The 18,288-nt window shown below is 60.1% G+C and overlaps 2 protein-coding genes across 2 annotated transcripts in view; one reads left to right on the top strand and one right to left on the bottom strand.

Moving 5' to 3' along the window:
- The first annotated feature begins 3,765 nt into the window (after nt 1-3,765).
- SLC22A31 (solute carrier family 22 member 31) lies at nt 3,766-10,017 on the top strand. Its single transcript, XM_081273395.1, is given in 10 exon segments — nt 3,766-5,513; nt 6,749-6,852; nt 6,940-7,094; nt 7,304-7,472; nt 7,675-7,836; nt 7,838-7,886; nt 7,889-8,025; nt 8,112-8,326; nt 8,939-9,050; nt 9,406-10,017. Coding segments are annotated over 10 exon segments (2,361 nt in total). The 5' UTR covers nt 3,766-4,535; the 3' UTR covers nt 9,686-10,017.
- Nucleotides 10,018-10,216: 199 nt separating this feature from the next.
- The window catches only part of CDH15 (cadherin 15), a 16,302-nt gene continuing 8,230 nt past the window's right edge, over nt 10,217-18,288 (bottom strand). Inside the window, exons 5-14 of the mRNA XM_081273390.1 lie at nt 15,949-16,109; nt 15,276-15,404; nt 14,754-14,939; nt 13,600-13,853; nt 12,852-12,994; nt 12,482-12,721; nt 12,065-12,304; nt 11,813-11,949; nt 11,503-11,670; nt 10,217-10,734 (exon numbers count right to left, since the gene is read on the bottom strand). Of these exons, the coding sequence (XP_081129516.1) occupies nt 10,534-10,734; nt 11,503-11,670; nt 11,813-11,949; nt 12,065-12,304; nt 12,482-12,721; nt 12,852-12,994; nt 13,600-13,853; nt 14,754-14,939; nt 15,276-15,404; nt 15,949-16,109 (1,859 nt within the window). The 3' untranslated portion in view covers nt 10,217-10,533. The remainder of the gene's footprint in view (nt 10,735-11,502; nt 11,671-11,812; nt 11,950-12,064; nt 12,305-12,481; nt 12,722-12,851; nt 12,995-13,599; nt 13,854-14,753; nt 14,940-15,275; nt 15,405-15,948; nt 16,110-18,288) is intronic.

Below are 18,288 nucleotides of genomic sequence, written 5' to 3'. Positions count from 1 at the left end.
CCGGCTTCTGCAAGTGGATGTCCAGAGCACACCGGAAACCGGGTCTGAAGAATTACAGTGACCCGTAGAAACAGAGCCAGTTAGATGGAGATGAGTTTAAAAGCAGCAGACGGAAATTTCATTGGTGGAAAATGGAATCACTGAATTTCACTTGGTAGAAGAAAGAATTGGCAGACCAGGCAGGTGAGCCGAGATGGATTCTGAGGAAGGGGGCCACTCAGCTGCTGGGTGCCAACGGGTGTGCAGGACGGTGAGGCTGTGCTGGAGGGAGAAGGGGACACCCAAGCTCACAGACAAGACGAAGCAGGGGAGAGACCAACAGGAAGAGACCTATGTGTGGACACATCATGCCTGAACTGTCCAGGCAAAAGGGAGAGGTTCCTGACTGAAGCAGGGACCAGCAGATCAGCCAGTGGCTTCTGGGCCAGCAGCCAGGCAGCTGCCCTGTCCAGAGTGCTGCAGAAAGTCAATCCAGACCCAGGCCTCACAGCCATAAAACCCCTCAGGACAACTGGGAGGCCCCTTCGATGGCCTTGGGTTTGATGACCTAAGGCACCAGCCATGAGAGAAGAAGCTAGACTTCATCCAAGTTAAAGATACGTGCAGCAGGGGTGTAGCTCAGCCAGAGAGCTCCCTGGTTTCAATCCCCAGAATCACAATTTAATAAATAAAAATATGTCTATCAAAAAAAAGGAAAAACCGGGTCTGGGCTTGTGGCTCAGTGGCAGAGTGCTTGCCTAGCACAGGTGAGGCACTGGGTTCGATCCTCAGCACCACATAAAAAAATAAAGGTATAGTGTCCATCTGCGACTAAAAAATATATTTTGAAATAAAGGAAAAATCGGTTATATTTCTACATATTAGTAACTAAAAATCTGAAAAGGATATTTAGGAAATAAATAAAAGAATAAATAATTAGGAATAAAGTTAGCCAATGGAGTAGAAGCATTGTACACCCTAACATGTGTGAGGCACTGGGTTCGATTCTCAGCACTATATGTAAATAAATGAATAAAATAAAGGTCCATCGACAAAAACTTTTTTTTTTAATTTAAAAATAAATTGAAAGACAGCCTGAAGATATTTCCATCCCCTGTACCCAAAATAAACCAGCTGTCTTGGAAAAGAAAACAAAGCCGAGGGACACCCACTCCTCAGTTTTCAGACTCCGCACCTGGCTATGGCAAAAACAAAGAACCCTGCAGGGGAGGCCCCAGGAGGGTGCCCACTCAGGAAACAGACCTGGAGACCACGCAGAAGCCAGTGTTAAGGAAGGTACCCACGTGTTTCAACAAACAGTGCTCAGAGAGGTCGTGGTCCACACGCAACGTGACTAGGTTGACCCCTAGCTCACTCCACATACAGAAATAACCTGGCTGAGAGCGGGCGTCAGAGGGCCTGCCTAGCATGCAAAGGCTCTGGCTCCAGGCCCAGCACCAACAAAACAAAACTCAGATTTTCCAAGTGCAGTGGTGCATGCTGCGATCCCAGCAACTCAGGAGACAGGCAAGAGGATCACAAGTTCAAGGCCAGCCTCAACAATTTAGCAAGGTTCAAATAAGGGCTGAGAATGTACCCATGCTAGGTAGAGCACTTGGTAGCAAAGACCCTGTCAAGAGTCAAAAGGCAACTTGAGAATGGGAGGTAAGGGGTTAATATACAGAGAATCCCTAAAGCTCAGTAACCAAGCAGACAATCCCATCTGGAAATGGGCAAGAATCCTGAGTCAACATTCCTCCAAGAATCACAAGATGCCAAGAAGCACGGTGGATGATGCCAGCCGCCACATTCGGAAACGCAGACCAGAACCACCTGGAGGCACCTTCTGCCCACCAGCAGCCTTCTCTGCGAGGACAGCACAATGATGCTGGGAGGCTGTGGTGGCCTGCAGCCCTTGGGCACAGCGGGTGGGAACAGGAAGTGGCTCAGCGGCTCAGAAGATGATGTGGAGGGGCCTCGGAAAGCTAAAGTCCACACGCCAACCGGAATTGGAAAGAGGAGTTCTACTGGCTTTTGCAGTTCTGGGGACTGAACCTAGGGATCGATCCCTCCCCAGCCCCTCACCACGTTGCCCAGGCTGGCCTCAGATCTGCCTCAGCCTCTGGGGACACTGGTTTTGGAGACATCTGCCACTGCGACCCACAGGAAGAATGTCTTGAAGAGATCTGTGACCATGTTCCCAGCAGCATTTGAGCACCATAGCTAAATGTGAAAGTGACCAGAGTCCACTCTCTGGTCAGTGAGTGAGCCAAGCATGGCCTAGCTGTGCCATAGAATATCCCTTTACCTTAAAAAGCAAATTCTCTCTCTCTCTCTCTCTCTCTCTCTCTCTCTCTTTAAGATGGGTCTTGCTGTGTTGCCCAGGCTGGCCTTGAACTCAAGGTCCTCCTGTCTCAGCCTCCAAAGTAGCTGGGATGACAGGTGAGCACCACCACACCCAGGTAACAGGGAAATAAAGGAAGTAAGTTCTAACACATGCTACTCTGTGGGTGAGCCTGGAGCACTTTAGGTTAGGAGAAGCCAGTCACAGAAAGACTGACCCTGGGTGGTTCCACGTAGAAGACACGGAGTCCTCCAAATCAGAAGTGGAGTGGTGGCCACCAGGGCCAGGGAGGGAGACGGGGAGCGGCTGCTTAACAGGGAGGGTTCCCATTTCACAAGATGCAGAGGTGGACCTGGCAATGGCCACACATCGTGACTGCATCTGCCACCACTGACCTGGACACTCAGAGATGATGGGTCTGACCACATGCACCACACATCCGGGAAGGAAAGCACTGGCAGAAGTGTCCTGATGCTGGGGTGGGAAACAGGGCAGCTGCTGTGAAAACCAGGGTCCTTCCAACAGCTGACCACACTCCCTGAAGACCCAGCAATTCCACTCCTGCAATTCCACTCGTGCAAACAGGTGCTCCAAGTACACGGTGTTCACAAAACAGGATGAGCTGCTGACCAACGCCACCATACCCCGCGGGAGCCTCGGACCCAACACTCCAGGAGTCCACTTGGAAAAGCACCCAGAACAGGCCAGCGCCCAGCAGAGGGTGAGCGGAGATCACCAGCAGTGGGGAGGGTTTCCCTCACACGTTCAAGGCCAGCCTCGGCAATTTCTGCCCTGTCTCAAAAAATCAAAAGGGCTGGAGATGTAGCTTTAGTGGTAGATAGAAAGCCCCTGGGGTCAATCCCCAGTACCATACCAAAAAAAAAAAAAACAAAAAACAGTAGCTAAAATGGTAAGTTTTATGCTATGTGTACTTCACCATCAGTTTAAAAACTAAAGACTACTCTAAAACAACAAAACAGAAGCTTCACAGAGACTGGAACAGAATCACCACATGCCCCGCAGTCCTACTCCAGGGGTGTGCCCACCAGAGCTAAGCAGGCCACCTGGTGCCACGCAGAAGGCAAAGAACCCACAAGTCCACCAGCCAGGGGCGGATAAGGAAAGGTGGAGCACATTCAGTCATAAACACTGCGGTGCAGACTCGCCCTGGGGGGGGGAGCCAGACCTACAAGACCAGGACCTGAGACTGCATTTACTGGAATATCCAGAGCAGCTGGCGCTTGTCAGGGGCTGGTGGAGGGGGTCTAACAGCCCAGGATAACACTGTAAGACTAAATGGCTCAAGCGGTAGCATGCGTGCGGCCCGGGTTCCATCCTCTGCACCACATACCAACAAAGATGTGTGTCCACCAAGAACTAAAAAATAAATATTAAAAAAACCTCTCTCTCTCTTTAAAATAAATAGATAAATAAATGACACCGATTGCCTGCTTCGTTGTTTAGATTTACTTTGTTGTTGCTATGCTGAGGACCAAACCAACTGGACCCCATACCCATCCCAGAATTGTACACTTTAAGGTGCTTACTTTGTTATGTGAATTCCACCCCAACAGACTTTTTTAAAAATATATTTATTTATTTATGTGGTGCTGAGGATCCAACCCAGTACACCTCACATATGCTAGGCAAGAACTCTGCCTCTGAGCCACAACCTCAGCCCTTCCTCCCACAGACTTTTAAAAAGCTACTATCAGAGCTGGGATATAGCTCAGTTGGTAGAGTTCTTGCCTCCCATGCACAGGACCCTGGTTCAAACCCCAGCACCACAAGGGGGAATGTCGCATTCTTTTAAATGCAAAAATGCCAATTAGGAGGCCAGGTGTGGTGGCCCTGAGAAGGAGTTCAGCAGTTCAAAGCCAGCCTCAGCAACAGCAAGGCACTAAGCAACTCGGTGAGACCCTGTCTCTAATAAAATGCAAAATAGGGCTGTGGGGGCTCAGTGGTAGAGTGCCCCTGAGTTCAATCCCCTGTACCAAAGGAAAAAAAAAAAAGCCAATTGTGAATTTTTATGAAAACACAGAGCCCGTTCACAAAGCAAAAGAAAACAAACGTGAAAAAAATTCTACAGATTTTACTAGTTTGTGATCTACTGTTGAGAAAACACTGCTGAGAAAAACCAGAGCTAAGAATAAAGAAGCGGGTGTGGGGGGGCCGTGGGGTTGGGGCTCAGCGGTGGAGCACTCTCTAGCACATGAGAGGCCCTGGGTTCGATCCTCAGCACCACACAAAAATAAAGGTATTGTGTCCACCTACAGATCAAAAAAACAAAAAGAAGCCCTACCTGGTTCCTGGAGCGGCAGCATCCACGGCGCCCAGCGCTACCCAGGTACGAGTGACCCTGCCAAGATGTAGTGGACGGCGCACAGCCTACGGGCACACATCGCCCTCGGCTTCCAGGTCTTCCGGGCTCACTGGTCGCAAGGCAGGTCCCCGGAACCTCAGCGGGAGCCCGCGTCCGAACGCCCACCGGCCCAGCGCACCTGTGCGCTGGCTCACACCTGAGCGCCCGCCGGCCACGCCCCCAGCAGGACCCTGGAGCTGGCTCCGCCCGCGAGTGGCTCCAGGTCCCGCCCCGGGTCTCCGCCCACCGCAGTCCCGCCCCAGACCCGCTCGCCCCGCAGCCCCGCCCCGCGGGCTCCTCCCCGGAGGCCCCGCCCCTGACTCCGCCCATCGCGACCCCGCCCCGCGGGCTCCTCCCCGGAAGCCCTGCGCCTCCCAGGCTTCCGACTCTCGGGGTCCAGGCCCCGGCTTGGAGCCAGAGCGCGGCGGCCAAGGACTCATGGATCGCGAGGCGCGGGTGCTGTGCGCGGCAGGAGGCTTCGGCCGGACTCGGCGCCTGCTGGCCGCCGCCTCGTGGCTGTCCTGCGTGGCACTGGGGCTGGCGCTGAGCTCGGAGCCACTGCTCACCGCGAGGCCAGCGCACCACTGCCGTCCAGACCCCGCGCTACTACCGCCCTCACTGCGTGCCCTGCGCGGGCCGGCGCTGCTCGAAGCCAGCGTGCCGCGCCTGGGTCCCGCGCGCGCCCTGAGCCCGTGCCTGCTCCTGCGCTACCCGGTGGCCGGCGCCCGCCCGAGCTCCGCGCTCGCGCCAAACGGCACGCGGTCCTGCTCGCGCGGCTGGCTCTATACGCTCCCCGCCGCTGGCCTGATGCACAGCCCGGTCACCCAGGTGCGCCCGCCCGAGGGGTCTGCCCAGGAACGAGCGGGGCAGAGACGTGGGTGGTTTGGGGGTCTTCCGCCCTGTTGCGGGTCCCTCCCTGTGCCTTTGCCGGGGTTCTCACTGGGGGCCCTCCCGCCCCCTCCCGCCATGCGGGTGCAGCAGGTACACCAGGACTCTTGGCCACCACTATGGGTGGGCTGCAGGCAGGAGAATTTAGGCTGGAGGTGAAGGCAGGTGGGCGTGGGTGGTAAGCAGGGCCTGGAATTCAAAGTTCCAGGCTCGTTTTGAGCAACTAATGGCTTTGGGCCAGGTAGGTGCTGGGACTGCGTTTCCAGAACAGGCGGTTTTGAATGGAGGGAATGGCTGTCAGTTTCATTTCAGAGGGAGATCTGCGCGTGGGCTCAGGGTTCTGGGTGAGAGCACTTGGGAAACGGGCACCCTTCCCACTAGCCTGCCTCCCCCTTGGCAGCCCTCTTCACCCAGAGCAGTGGCGTCAGTGGGAGGGAACAGTTGCCACATCTCTGAGGGCCTGCCTGGGTCCCTGAAACCGGTGGGGTTCTGCTCCCCCGCCTCCCAGCGTCCGTCCTGCTGGCTCCTGATGGATCCATGCCCCTCACCTTCAGAAGGGTCGGGTTTTAAAATCAAAACCGCCTAGCAGGACCCACAGGACGGTTTTAGCCTGGGGAGAAGAGGCAGGAATGAGGAAAGGGGAGGCGGCCTGCCCAGCAGGTCAAGGGCCCTTGGCTGCCGGCAAGGAAAAGCCTTGAGCACTCTCCACCCTACCCGAGTTGCTCTTCAGAGCTGGGCAGGGCGAGGGCAGAAGGGTGGGCAGGACGTGGAGCCCGTTTCAGAGCTGAAGCCCCTGGGCCTGAGGTGGGGTTGTGTTTCATAGGCCCTAGGCCCTGTGTATCACTGGGACACTTAAGGGCTGACAGGGCCAGTCGTGGGGGAGGGTGGGATGGCGCTTCTGAGAAAAGCAAAACCTTAGGGCAGGAAGATCCCTCCACGGCAGACTTGAGGCTGCATGTAGAATCTTGGGGACCCCAAGGCATTGCCATCAAGGGCTCAAATCAGAGGTTGTTCCAGTTCTAGGCAAAGACCACCAGAGTCAAAAAAGCTGCTGTTTCATTTCCAAGTTCCTTGCCCTCTTGTGTCCCCAGAGAGGGTTCTGGGGCTCCCTGCATCTTGTACCCCTAGCAAGGGAGAGTCCTGGGCTGGTCTACAATGGCTGGTGTTCCCCACAGTGGGACCTGGTGTGTGAAGATAGCTGGAAGGTGCCGCTGGAGCAGACGTGCCATTTCCTGGGCGGGCTGCTAGGCTGTGTCCTTCTGGGTGCAGGGTGTGACAGGTGAGACCCTGCCCTTCCTCTGCCCTTAGCTCCCAGCTTTTAAGGTGCACCCTGACCCACACCAGCATGTGTCCCCCTGCCCACCAGGTTTGGCCGCCGGGCTGTTTTTGTGGTCTCCCTGGTGCTGGCCACAGTCCTAGGGGCCAGTGAAGCCCTGGCTGCCAGTTTCCAGACCCTCCTGGCCCTGAGGTTTCTCCATGGGGGCACCTTGACAGGGGCCTTCCTCGCCCTGTATGTAGCTCGTGAGTAGTGGGAGGGGCTGCCTGGGAAGGGGCAGTGGCCAGCACGGGAACCACTCTGGCACTCACTGAGGACCCTCCTCAGGAAGGCAGTGGCCACTGGTGTTTGTTCCAGGGCCCCCAACTAGGGCTGGTGACAGGCGGCCCCCCAGTCCAGCTCCAGACAGCAGTACTCCAAGAAGCCTTGGCCTCAGCCCTCTTTGTCTGCCTAGGCCTGGAGCTATGTGACCCCCCACACCGCCTGGCCTTCTCCATGGGAGCTGGCCTCTTCTCAGTGGTGGGCACCCTGTTGCTGCCTGGGCTGGCCATGCTGGTGCAGGACTGGCGCCTTCTGCAGGGCCTGAATGCCCTGGTGACTGGATTCTTGCTGCTCTTTTGGGGGTGAGCACTACAGGGGTCGGGCAGGGGCCGCCCTGGGGGCCAGTAGATTCCTTCTCTGTACTTCTATTCTGCACCTGCTACTTGGCCACAGCACAGGGTGACATCCATGTCCCAACCCCTTTCGGTCCAGGGAGGGCACTGGCTTTGCTGTTCCATCGTGGAAGAGGCGAGCAGGCCACAGGCCTCCTTGACAACCCTGCAGGTTCCCAGCTCTGTTCCCTGAGTCTCCCTGCTGGCTTCTGGCCACGGGGCAGGTGACCCAAGCAGGCAGGATTCTGTGGCACTTTGCAGAAGCCAGCGGCCTGGCCCCTGATGACAGCTCCTCGGAGGACTCCCTGGCTACAGGTAACGCACTAGCCAGGGAGTGGCCAGGCAGGGGCTAGAGGAGGGAGGGCCTGGGAGGCCCCTGCCCCTCTCACCTGCTCCCTCCTCTCCCTGGCCCAGAGCTAGCCGCGCTGTCTGCAGGCAACCCGCAGCCCCAGTACCACTCCATCCTGGGCCTCCTGCACACCCGTGTCACCTGGAGGAACGGGCTCATCCTGGGATTTAGTTCGTGAGGAGGAGAAGGCCCGGGGTGGGCCAGGGTTTGCAGCCACCCCAGGCTGGGTGTTTGGTGGATACCGCTCTGCTTCCTTTCAGGCTGATCGGTGGGGGCATCAGGGCCGGCTTCCTCCGCAGCCTGGCCCCAGGCGAGCCCGCCTTCTACCTGCCCTATTTCCTGGAAGCTGGCCTGGAGGCTGCAGCCACCGTACTGCTGTTCCTGACGGCAGATCGCTGTGGACGTCGCCCTGTCCTGCTACTGGGCACCATGGCTGCAGGCCTGGCATCCCTGCTACTCCTCGCTGGGGCTCAGTGTGAGCTTGGGGCCCAAGCAGGCCACACAGGGGTCACTGGGTGTGGGCCAAAGGTCTGTCCTGGACGTGGTGCCCACAGGGAGAGGCACCGAGCTCCTACTTTCCTATTCCCTCCATTCCCCCGCATAGACCAGGGGAAATCAAGGCCTGAAAAAGTGAAGGGACCAAGAAGATCCCTCATGACAGCCAACTACTACTGTCCTGCCTGGGCCTGGCCACCTGTGCCTGACACAGTGTAGGTGAAAGTTCAGAGGTCAGGCCTAGTAGGCTCTGCCAGCATCGAGCAGCCAAGGCTGGTTGGGGCTGGCATGGGAGAATCATCTCCACAGGGCCATCTCATCTAGCACAGAAAGGAAATAGTTCAGACTTTGGGGACAGTTCTCAAATTGCAAAGGAAGTAGTATGAGCAGAGAGGCTACAGGTGGACAGTCCCTGAGCTGTGTTTCTGGCAAGACTCTAGAATCCAAGCTGTCTGCACAGGAGGGCGTGAGGGACTGGACCCCCATATGCCCCAGTGAGTGGGGGGGGGGGCATTGGGGACGGAGGGGCCCTGAGGAGTCGGGTCAGAAGGCCTGGGGGAGAGCCCCTGAGGACCTTGCCCTTTGTCCCCAGACCTGCCAGGCTGGACCACATTATCCCTTTCTGTCCTGGGGCTCCTGGCCTCCCAGGCTGTGTCGGTGCTCAGTGTTCTCTTTGCAGCTGAGGCCTTCCCCACCGTGATCAGGTGAGTGCAAAGCTGGCCAGCAACGTGGAAGGGTCAGCTGGACAGAGGCCTATGCCCCCGCCATCCTGCACCTGAATAGGGCCATTGAGCGCTGCCCTCCTGGATGACCGGGGCCATCCACAGGAGGACTTGGGCACAGCTTAGGAAGGAGGTGTGGGGTGAGGAGCTTTCGAGGGTGGCAGACATCAGGGGAGAAGAGAAACTTCCCGGGCAGAAGAGAACATTTGGTCACGTCTGCTTTCCTGGAGCCACACCTCAGGCTCTGAGAGGGCCACACCACTCCCTGCCCATGGGAGTGGTTGGAACCACAGCACACTGGGGACCCAGCTGCACCCCACCATGCTCTCTCCCACAGGGGAGCCGGGCTGGGCCTGGTGCTGGGGGCCGGGTTCCTGGGCCGGGCTGCTGCCCCGCTCACTGACATTCGTGGCCGGCATGGCTTCTTCCTACAAGACGTGGTCTTCACTTCCCTGGCCATCCTCATCCTGCTCTGTGTCCTGCTGCTGCCCGAGACCCATGGCCGGGAGCTGCCCCAGTCACTGGAAGATGCTGACCACCTACATCGCTCCTCGCTCCTGCGTGGGTGTCCACCTCAGGACCACCTGCCTCTGCTGCTGCCCTCCCATTTGGGATGAGCAGCCACACCGCCCAGCAGCACTACTGTTGCTGGGGGGCCCCTGTGAGCCAGGACCAGGGCCACAGCTGAACACCCCCAAGGGCTGACCAGAGCTGCCACAGCGAGGCAGACACATCCCACCAAGACCGCCAGTCAGTGCAGGCAGGGAGGCGGTGGACACAGCAGGAAGGGGCCCTGGACGGGCCTCTTGGTCTGGGGGGTTGGCTTCCGTCTCTTCCGTGGCCATGCCACCAGATGGGCAAGACAGAGGCAGCCATGGAGTGTGGCATCCACCAGGTGGGCAGGGCTGGCCTGGTGCCTTGATCTACATGGCACACACTCTGGCCTCACCAGGATGGCCAGAGCGGGTCAGGCCTCCCACCTCCCCTGCCCCAGGCTGTGGCTTCCTGCCAGGCACAGCCTGCCTGGCAGAGCCCTGTTCTTGGGGACAGGGACCCTGGTGCCCTTGTGGGTATTGTGGTGCGGGCACTGACAGAGCACTGGATAAACTAGCAAGACTTTAACTCTGATTCACCACGAGGCTCTTGCTTCCATACAGAGGAGATGGCCTCCGGGGGGCAAAGGTGGGGTGACCCCAGCAAGGATGGGAAGCAGCTCCCCAACTCCAGCAGGAGGGTGCCACCTCCTGCCACTCACTCCAGACCCCAAGTGCTGTCCCCTCACACTCATCCTGCCTTGGGAGAAGGGCCACAGGAAGTGGACCTGGTGAGGTCACCTTTGCCATGAATGGGCTACCTGTCAGGGCCTTGGGTTACACTTTGGTCTCTGGGTGCAGGTGCCCCCAGAAGGCCCCTCCCTGTCAGGTGGCCACATCCAAACAGCACATTCCGCTCCTGGCCTTGGTTCTCATGGGTGCCCATACATGTCTGCCAGGCGGGCGAAGCGGGGGCCCCAGTCCCTGAGATAGTCATAGTCCTGGTCCTCGTCACCATGGCTGGACAGGATGGAGCTCAGCGTTCCTGCCACAGAGCCGTCCCCCTCGTAGTCATATATGAGAGCCGTGTCATAGGGTGGCACGCTGGGGTCAGTGTCCGCAGCCTCCAGGCCCTGCAGAAAGGCCCACAGAGCTTAGGACGGCAGAGGCCAGCTGGGAGCTGCCACACTCTTGTCGCAGCCAGGGGAGGTCTGCAGTAGCAGAGCCCCCAGGGCACAGTAGGGTTGAGAGGGCAGTCCTCAGGCGGTAAGGCGGAAGGAGCCCGCCCTGGACCACGAGCAGCTGCCACCACCTTGCAGGGAGTCACTCCTAACAGCACCAGCACTGTGCCTGCTGCTGCAGGGTCACTGAGTTTGCTGGGGCTTTGCATATTCTGGGCATCTTGCATGTGGCTTGGGAGTATCCAAATGGCTACTGTGATGTCTCAGCTGACCATGAAAGCAGGCCCAGGGATACTGATACCCACCCACCCCAACCCACCACTGTAGTGAGCCAGGGAAAGTCCAGCCCCTTAACCCACACAATGAGCTTCATAGATGGAGGACAGGGGCCACCTGGGTCCAAGTCCCGGCCAGTAGATGGCCAATCTCCCTTTGTCACGTAGAGACTGACACCACACTCCACCCCCAATGCTAAGCTTGGAAAGTGCCCATCGGCCTGCGGGCCCTGCTGCAGCTCAGGCTTCCCCAAAGCATGTCCAGGGTCCCACCAGTGAGTCCTCTCTGATCACCTGCAGCCAGGGGGCTAATATCCCAGGTGGACACACAGTGTGGAGACTGAAAGGCCGGTGAGCTCACACAAATGTACCTGCTCACTCAAGGGTGTGCGTGTGGGTATGCACAGTTCCCCCTCTGACCTCCACACTCCCCAGGGCCACCTACATCGCTGATGAAGCTGGCCATGTCAGCAGGGCTGGTGGGGAGCACGCGGTGTGGCTGGCGGGGCACGTGGCCAAAGGGAGCATCACGGCGCAGGGGTGGCCGTCCCAAGGGGAGGCTCAGAGCTGGCAATTCTGTAGGGTGGCGCAGCTGGTTTATGTCGTAGGCATCCTGGGAGCACAGGAAGTGCGATTAGGGAGGCACCGGGCGGCTCTGGGTGCCGTCCAGCGGCTGGGAAGGGCCGGTCTTGCCCTTCTTGGGGAGCCCCTGGCTGGGGCTCAGCATTTCTGAGCCACCACTTTGCTCCACTGACCTGGTCCTCCTCCCCGCCTCCCTGCTCGTCATAGTTGAGGATGTTGTCCCGAAGGTCGTCCTGTAGCCCGCGTAGCAGACCCTTATCCCGCGGCGGCTGCTGGAACCGCGAGCGGAGCGCCGCGAGCAGGACCAGCACTGGGGCGAGCGGAGGGTGGTGGGTGGGAGTGTGGAAGTCCACCCGAGGGAGGGCGGGGCGGGGCCCACATGCGGATCTAGGGGAGGGGAGGGTCCGCCTGGGCGGGGCACTCACGTAGCAGCAGGATGGCGCTGGCCAGCACGATGACCAGCGCGCCCAGGCTGACGCCCGCGCCCCCGGCCCGCAGCGCAGCGGCCCCCGGCAGGCAGGCGCCGTCGGGCCCACAGCGGCACACGGTCACATTCAGTGGCTGCTCGCGCTCCTGGGGCGGCTGCCCAGAGTCCCGGAGCAGCAGGCTGAGGCGGTGCCGGCCCTCAGGGATCTGGTGCCGTGGCCGCAGGCGCGTGTGGCTCACTGGAGAGGGCCACTCTGTCAGCAGAGACCCTGGGGCCGCCCTACGTCCAAACAGCATCCGAATCCCTAGGCCTCGGTTTCCCGTCCACCCACTGGACATGAGAAGTATGAAGATGTGGCCAGTGTCACATGCCCTCCGTGCACCACCAGGTCCCAGGCCCTAGCTAGGGGACTCACCGTTAACCTGGCTGAGACTCCAGTTCCGGCTGAGCTCTGGGAACCTGGGGCTCAGCTGGAAAAGGAAAGGCGCCCCGTGTGGGGGCAGGTCCTCATCTGTGGCACCCAGGAGGAGGCCAGGCCCCTGGTCCGGTTCACTGCACAGGCTGCTGGGCGATGGAGGGGCCAGCACAGGTGCATGGTCGTTGACCTCCACAATCTCGATGGAGAGGGTGCCTGTGCCGGTGCTGGGTGGAGAGCCTGCAGGCATGGCGGCAGTAGGCTGGGTGCCCTGCCCCAGCCCACCACCCACCCTTTGGGTGGAGCCCTGGGAGAAGAGAGGCCCAGCCAGGCCAGAGAGCCCTGAAGCCAGGCACAGGGTCCCACTCACCGTCATCCAGGGCCAGGATGATGGCCCGGTACCAGCCGTCTTTGAGGAAGGGGGAGGCGGGGCTCAGCACGCGCTGGGTCTGGACCTTGCCTGTGGCTCTGTCCACCTGCAGCCAATCCTCAGGATCATAGTCCTTGGAATAGCTGTGGTGGAGAGGAATGGAGCCTACCAGGACCTCCTGGAACAGGGTCACGCAGACGTTCACTGCAGACCCGACGATGCAGCCATGCACACATGCACCTCTCATGTTGCACACACGCACACCCCCAGGCTGGGCATATGCACCCACAACAGCACTCTGGGGGCCTGGGTGCAGAGTCCCTTCCACAGCCCGAGGGGTGTTTCTGCCCCAGCCAGATGAGGAAGCTGAAGCTCAGAGAAGGCCAGCAGCTGCCCGGGGCCTTGAGCAACAGCCTGAACTCAGTCCTGGTCAGTGCCAGGTGTGTACAGAAGCCCCGTGGTGGCAGACAAGCACACTGGGCCAGGTCAGCAGGGGGTGAGTTAAAACACTCCCAACCAGGCCTGCAGGAGCTAGGGCCCACCAGCACAGACAGAGTGGACATTCAGAGGTCACTGGGAACAGACTGTGGCCAGGTCCACAGGAACACCTAGAGCCCTGCCCTGCCCCAGGGGACACAGCACAGCAGGGCCCCAGACCCCACAGAATGCACGCGGACAATCTCTCTGCCTCAGAGCCAGGGCACCCTCACAGGGCAGCGCATTCACACCTGGGACCCAGGAGGCCCACCTGATTCTTTGCAGCTGCTGTGTGTCAGGGTCTCTGGCAGAGAAGAGGGCCACAGGGGTTCCTGGGGGTGCCCCCTCAGCCAGGCTGGTCCGCAGTGGGCTCTCCGGGAACACAGGGGCCTCGTTGGTATCCTGCACCCTCACGCTGACCCTGGCCTGGCCCCGCTGAGCCCGGGGGGCAGCCGCCTGCAGTGGGGCCTCGTTCTGCACAGTCACCATGAGCTCATAGCGCTCTCGGCTCTCGTGGTCCAGGGGCTGTGGAAGGAGGCAGAGGCCACCCGCTCTGGGTGCAAGTCCAGGCACCTAACAGGGCTCCTGGGGAGCACTCCTTGGGCCCGTCCCAAGAGCATGTGTCCCCTTCATCCCCTTTTAACCTTGACAGGTCAAAACTATGCAGGACTAAAAGCCTCAAAGGATAATACCAACACAACAAAATGAACTTGTTGGGGGTGGTGTGTCCGTCTTGTGTGTCAGAGCAGACCACAGCCGCCCAAGGCCAAGCAGACTTCTCTGCAGGACCTGGTGGATGGGATCAGCTGATGCTGAGCAGAGAAACCATCCTGGCTCATGGTGGGCCCTCCCTATGTAGGTGAGGCCTTGAGAGCAAAGCGCTTTGTCTCTGAGGACAAAGAAATTCTGCTTCCTGAGTGAGTTTCCCGTAGCCCCAAAGGCACAAGTCAGTTTCTTGCAAATCAGTTTCTTTCTCCTTCCTGATTGAACCCAGGGGCCTGCATATGCTCCACCACAGAGCTACAGCCCCAGTCTCACAGAAAGTTCTCTACTGCATCAACGTTGAGATGTGCCTGTCCACAGACATGTGTGCACGTGCACGTGTGTTTCTGGGTGGCTCCTGCTGACTCTGCTTGCCTGGGAGAACTGGGACTGGCACAGGCAGCACACAGACGTGGATCACAAGCACGGAGACAGGACGACTGGCAGCTCCCTCGGCCCTGCTACCCCGGGGTCAGGGTGACCTGGACCCTGCAGTCCCAGCATGCTCTGCCCTCCACTGCTCTCACCCCAGGATGCAGGCGAGACCAGGAGGTCAGCAGACACTGCAGGTAGGAGCCCAGAAGAGCTCAGGATGGGGGCAGGCAGGGTGCGTGGTCCACACCTCTGCCAGGGCAAGGTGTGCACATGACCGGGGCCTCTCACCTTCACCACTGACAGCACGCCCTCGTTGGTCTTGGGATCAGTGCGAATGGTGAACTGTCCTTCCGGGTCCCCTTCCAGGATGGTGAACCTGGCCACCCAGTTGGGGGAGCCAGGTAGGTCCCTGTCTTCCACCTCGAGGCGTCCTACATCCACTCCACTGATGGCCTCTGCAGCCTCCAGGGACAACTAGGGGGACCAGCTGGTTACCCATGGCTGGCCATGCCATGCCACCTCCCTGGGGACACCCTTCCTCCCTCAAGCCTGCTCTGCCACCACCACCATGTGTCCTGGGTTGTTTCCAGAGTCACTATCCATGTGTGCCACCTTCCCCAAAGGACAGGGCTGGCTGCTCCCCCTGGCTTGAGCCACGGTCACACATGGCCACTTCTCCCTCTCCCACTTGCAGCGCCTGTCCTGGTGGGCCCTCCCACTTGGTCCGGTTCCTGGCTCAGGACCCTCCTGAGAGGCAGGCCAGCCTCCAGACTCTCCAGACCCAACCAGGGCCCTGGGGCAGGGCAGCACCTGGTCCCTGGTGAACTCGGGAGCATTGTCATTCACATCGTCCAGGGAGATGATGGCGGAGGCCGTGGCGGTGAGGCCCTCTCCAGACATGTCGGCCACCTGCAGCGTCAGGTTGTACACGGCCACCACCTGAGGATGTGACAGGGGCTAGAAGATCTGGCTGGCTACCAGAGGGACGGGGAGGGGCGGGGGCCAGCTGCCTACAGGTTCAGCCTGTGCAGGGACCTGGTGGTGTCAGAAGTCCCAGCCGGCTCTGGGCACCCCTAGCACATGGGGTTCAGCCACATCATCGGCCTTGACCTCTGCCCTAGCCTGTGAGTGGACCAGGGGTCAGCTGTGGTGTGGGACCCACTGGGCACAGAGGGGCACTCATGAATGGGTCCCACAGAGGAAGGATGGACAGACGCTGTCAGTCAGAGTGAGGGCGAGCAGGGAGCCCGCGGCACCGTGGGGCCGCACTGAGCTGGAGCCCTGCTGGTGGGGGCAGAGCACACTGCAGGTGTCCCCACCCCGGGAGGCACCCAGAGGCTGTGGGCACGGCCTCTGCTGCCTGGCGGATGCCCCAGACAGTGCCAGAGGCACCCACAGGAGTCCTCCAGGGTCTGGGCAGCTTCCTTCCTCTGCCTTGGGGGGGCAGCTGGGGGTGGGTAGAGCCGAGGCCCGGCCACCTCACCTCGCGGTCCAGCCCCACTTGCACGGTGCGGATCTCGCCCGTGTGCTCATCGATGCTGAAGAGCCCAGGGCTGCCCTGCTCCAGGATGGAGTACCGCAGCACCGCGTTGTCTGTGTCGGGGTCGTCGGCATCCGTGGCCTCCGCCCTGGTCACGTAGGTGCCTGGGGAGGACAGGGAGGCATGGGCAGACGCCCCCAGGGCTGTCGTGGGGATCTGGACCGCCGGCTGGCCACAGATCAGGCCTAGAGCTTGCTGCCCGCTGAGGCTGGCTGCGCACAGGAGCCTCACATCCAGGATGCTCCGCTGGCCCTGCAGCCCACCTGGACTTGTGAACTCCACCACTGCAGGAGCGGTGGGCAGGGCTGGTCGCAGAGGCTCAGGTGCCAGGTGAGAGCAGCACCCTGGGGAGCCCAGCCCCAGGGAGGCGTGGGTACGGGGTGCCCGCAGAGCCAGCAGTGACGAGCCCTGGGGCGCTAGCTCGCCAGAGCCTGAGGTGCTGCGACAGACCGTGGCCCGAGGCAGGGCCCTGCTTCCTGATTTACCCACAGTTCCCTGCAGCTCAGGTGTATGAGCCTTAAGCCAGGGAGGCAGAGTGACAAGGACAGGCTTCCACACACCCTGGGGCAGCTCAGCCAGCAAATCTTTGCTGTGCGTGTCTCAAGATCCACGTGTTCAATGCACGGTGGCAAATGTCAGCCACCATCCAGCCCAGGAGAGGCCACACCTGAGCGTACAGAGCTCCTGACCAGGTAAATGCTGGTGAAGCCATGGGCAGCACTGGGCAGGTGTCTTGGAGCACAGGCTGGCATCCTGGAAGGCCTGGGTGCTCTCCGGCCAGCCAGTGGGTGGACACATCATGGACCGGGGAGCCAGGTTGCTGCCATCAGGACATCAGGACAACGACCAAGGGTCTAGAAGGACCCTGTGTTTGGAAGCAGCGGGGCCACTGGGGGCTGGCGTGTCGTGTGGCCTCACACCCGTCCGCGCGTCACAGACAGGCATGTTTCCCAGACAGCAAGTGGCTCGATGGCCCACTGACCACATCTGGACACCCGTGCTGGAGGGGGGGTGTGCAGAACAAGGGCAACGTGGGAAGCTGGACACACCTGGAGGGAGCGCCCAGAGGGCGGGGAGCCGCCTGCCAAGTGCAAGTGGGGTCCAAACCACCCTCCCCACCACCCCAGGTTCAGGGGCCTCCAGTGGAGGACGGAGCTGGGAGTCACACAGGGTCCACCCAGAGAAGAACTGGCACCCACCTGCACCCAGTGACAGGTAGATCTGTGCCCCAAGGCCACAAGGTCACCCCCAGGAACACAGGGCCCAGGTCACGTCACCACCCCAACCCGGCACTCCAGGACGCCAGTGTCTAGAGGAACTGGAGGCTGAGAATCTGCTCCCAGTAAGAGGATGGGCCCCGGACTCCAGGGTGGAGCTTGCTGGTGGGTCCTGCAGAAGCAGACCCTGAGCTGCCTGCTGCTGGGGTTAAGGGCCTGGGCACCCAAGCCCACCCTGCAACTCACCCCCAGGGCATCTGGGGTACATTGATCCTCCTCTTTCCATAGAACAGGAGCAAGACAGCCACAAAGACACAGAGAAGAAAAGAGCTGAACTTGCCAGGTGGGGTGTGCCCACCTGTGATGGGGGAGGCTGAGGCAGGAGGATCTCAAGTTCAAGGGCAGCCTCAGCAATTTAGCAAGACCCTAAGCAACTCAGTGAGACTCTGTCTCAAAATAGAAAGGGCTGAGGATGTGGCTCAGTGGTAGAGCGCCCCGGTTCAGACCCTGGAACAAAAACAATCAAAAAATGAAACCAAAATAACCCAAAAAAAGGAACAACGAAAAAAAAGACAACGGGACAGAGCTGCACCTGATGGGTTCCCAGGACAGGGCACGGCCAGGGCCAGCGTGTGGCCACGGTCCCAGGAGCCCCAGATACAGGGTCTCTGCCCTGCTGCCAGTGGGGTCTCCCTGAGCACACAGGAAGGGTGAGACCACCACGCACACAGGCGAGGGCACCCACCGACAGACAGCGGGGCGTGGGGACCTGGCGCAGCACCCTGGGAAGCGCCCAGAGGCCCTGCATGCTGAGGCCCTTTGGTCAGTCACTGAGGGGTCTGAGCTGAGGCCAAGGCCTGGGCGGCCCAGGCTCACCCAGGATCCCACCCAGCAACTGCCTCAGTGTCCGCAGGTGACCACCAGGCTGAGGCCGGCAGGCAGCTCTGGTGGCCGCTGAGTAAGGTGCGGGGCCTGGTGGAGGCAGGGTGGCCCGCACCTAGGTGCGGAGCTCGGAGAGGAAGGAAGCCAGGGCCCAGGGCCACCCGGGGCACAGACGTGACCCAGC

This window comes from Spermophilus citellus (genome assembly GCF_964194105.1).
Source record: "Spermophilus citellus genome assembly, chromosome: 18".
NCBI classification, from domain to species: Eukaryota; Metazoa; Chordata; class Mammalia; order Rodentia; family Sciuridae; genus Spermophilus; species Spermophilus citellus.
This window is presented reverse-complemented; position numbering and strand designations above follow the sequence as displayed.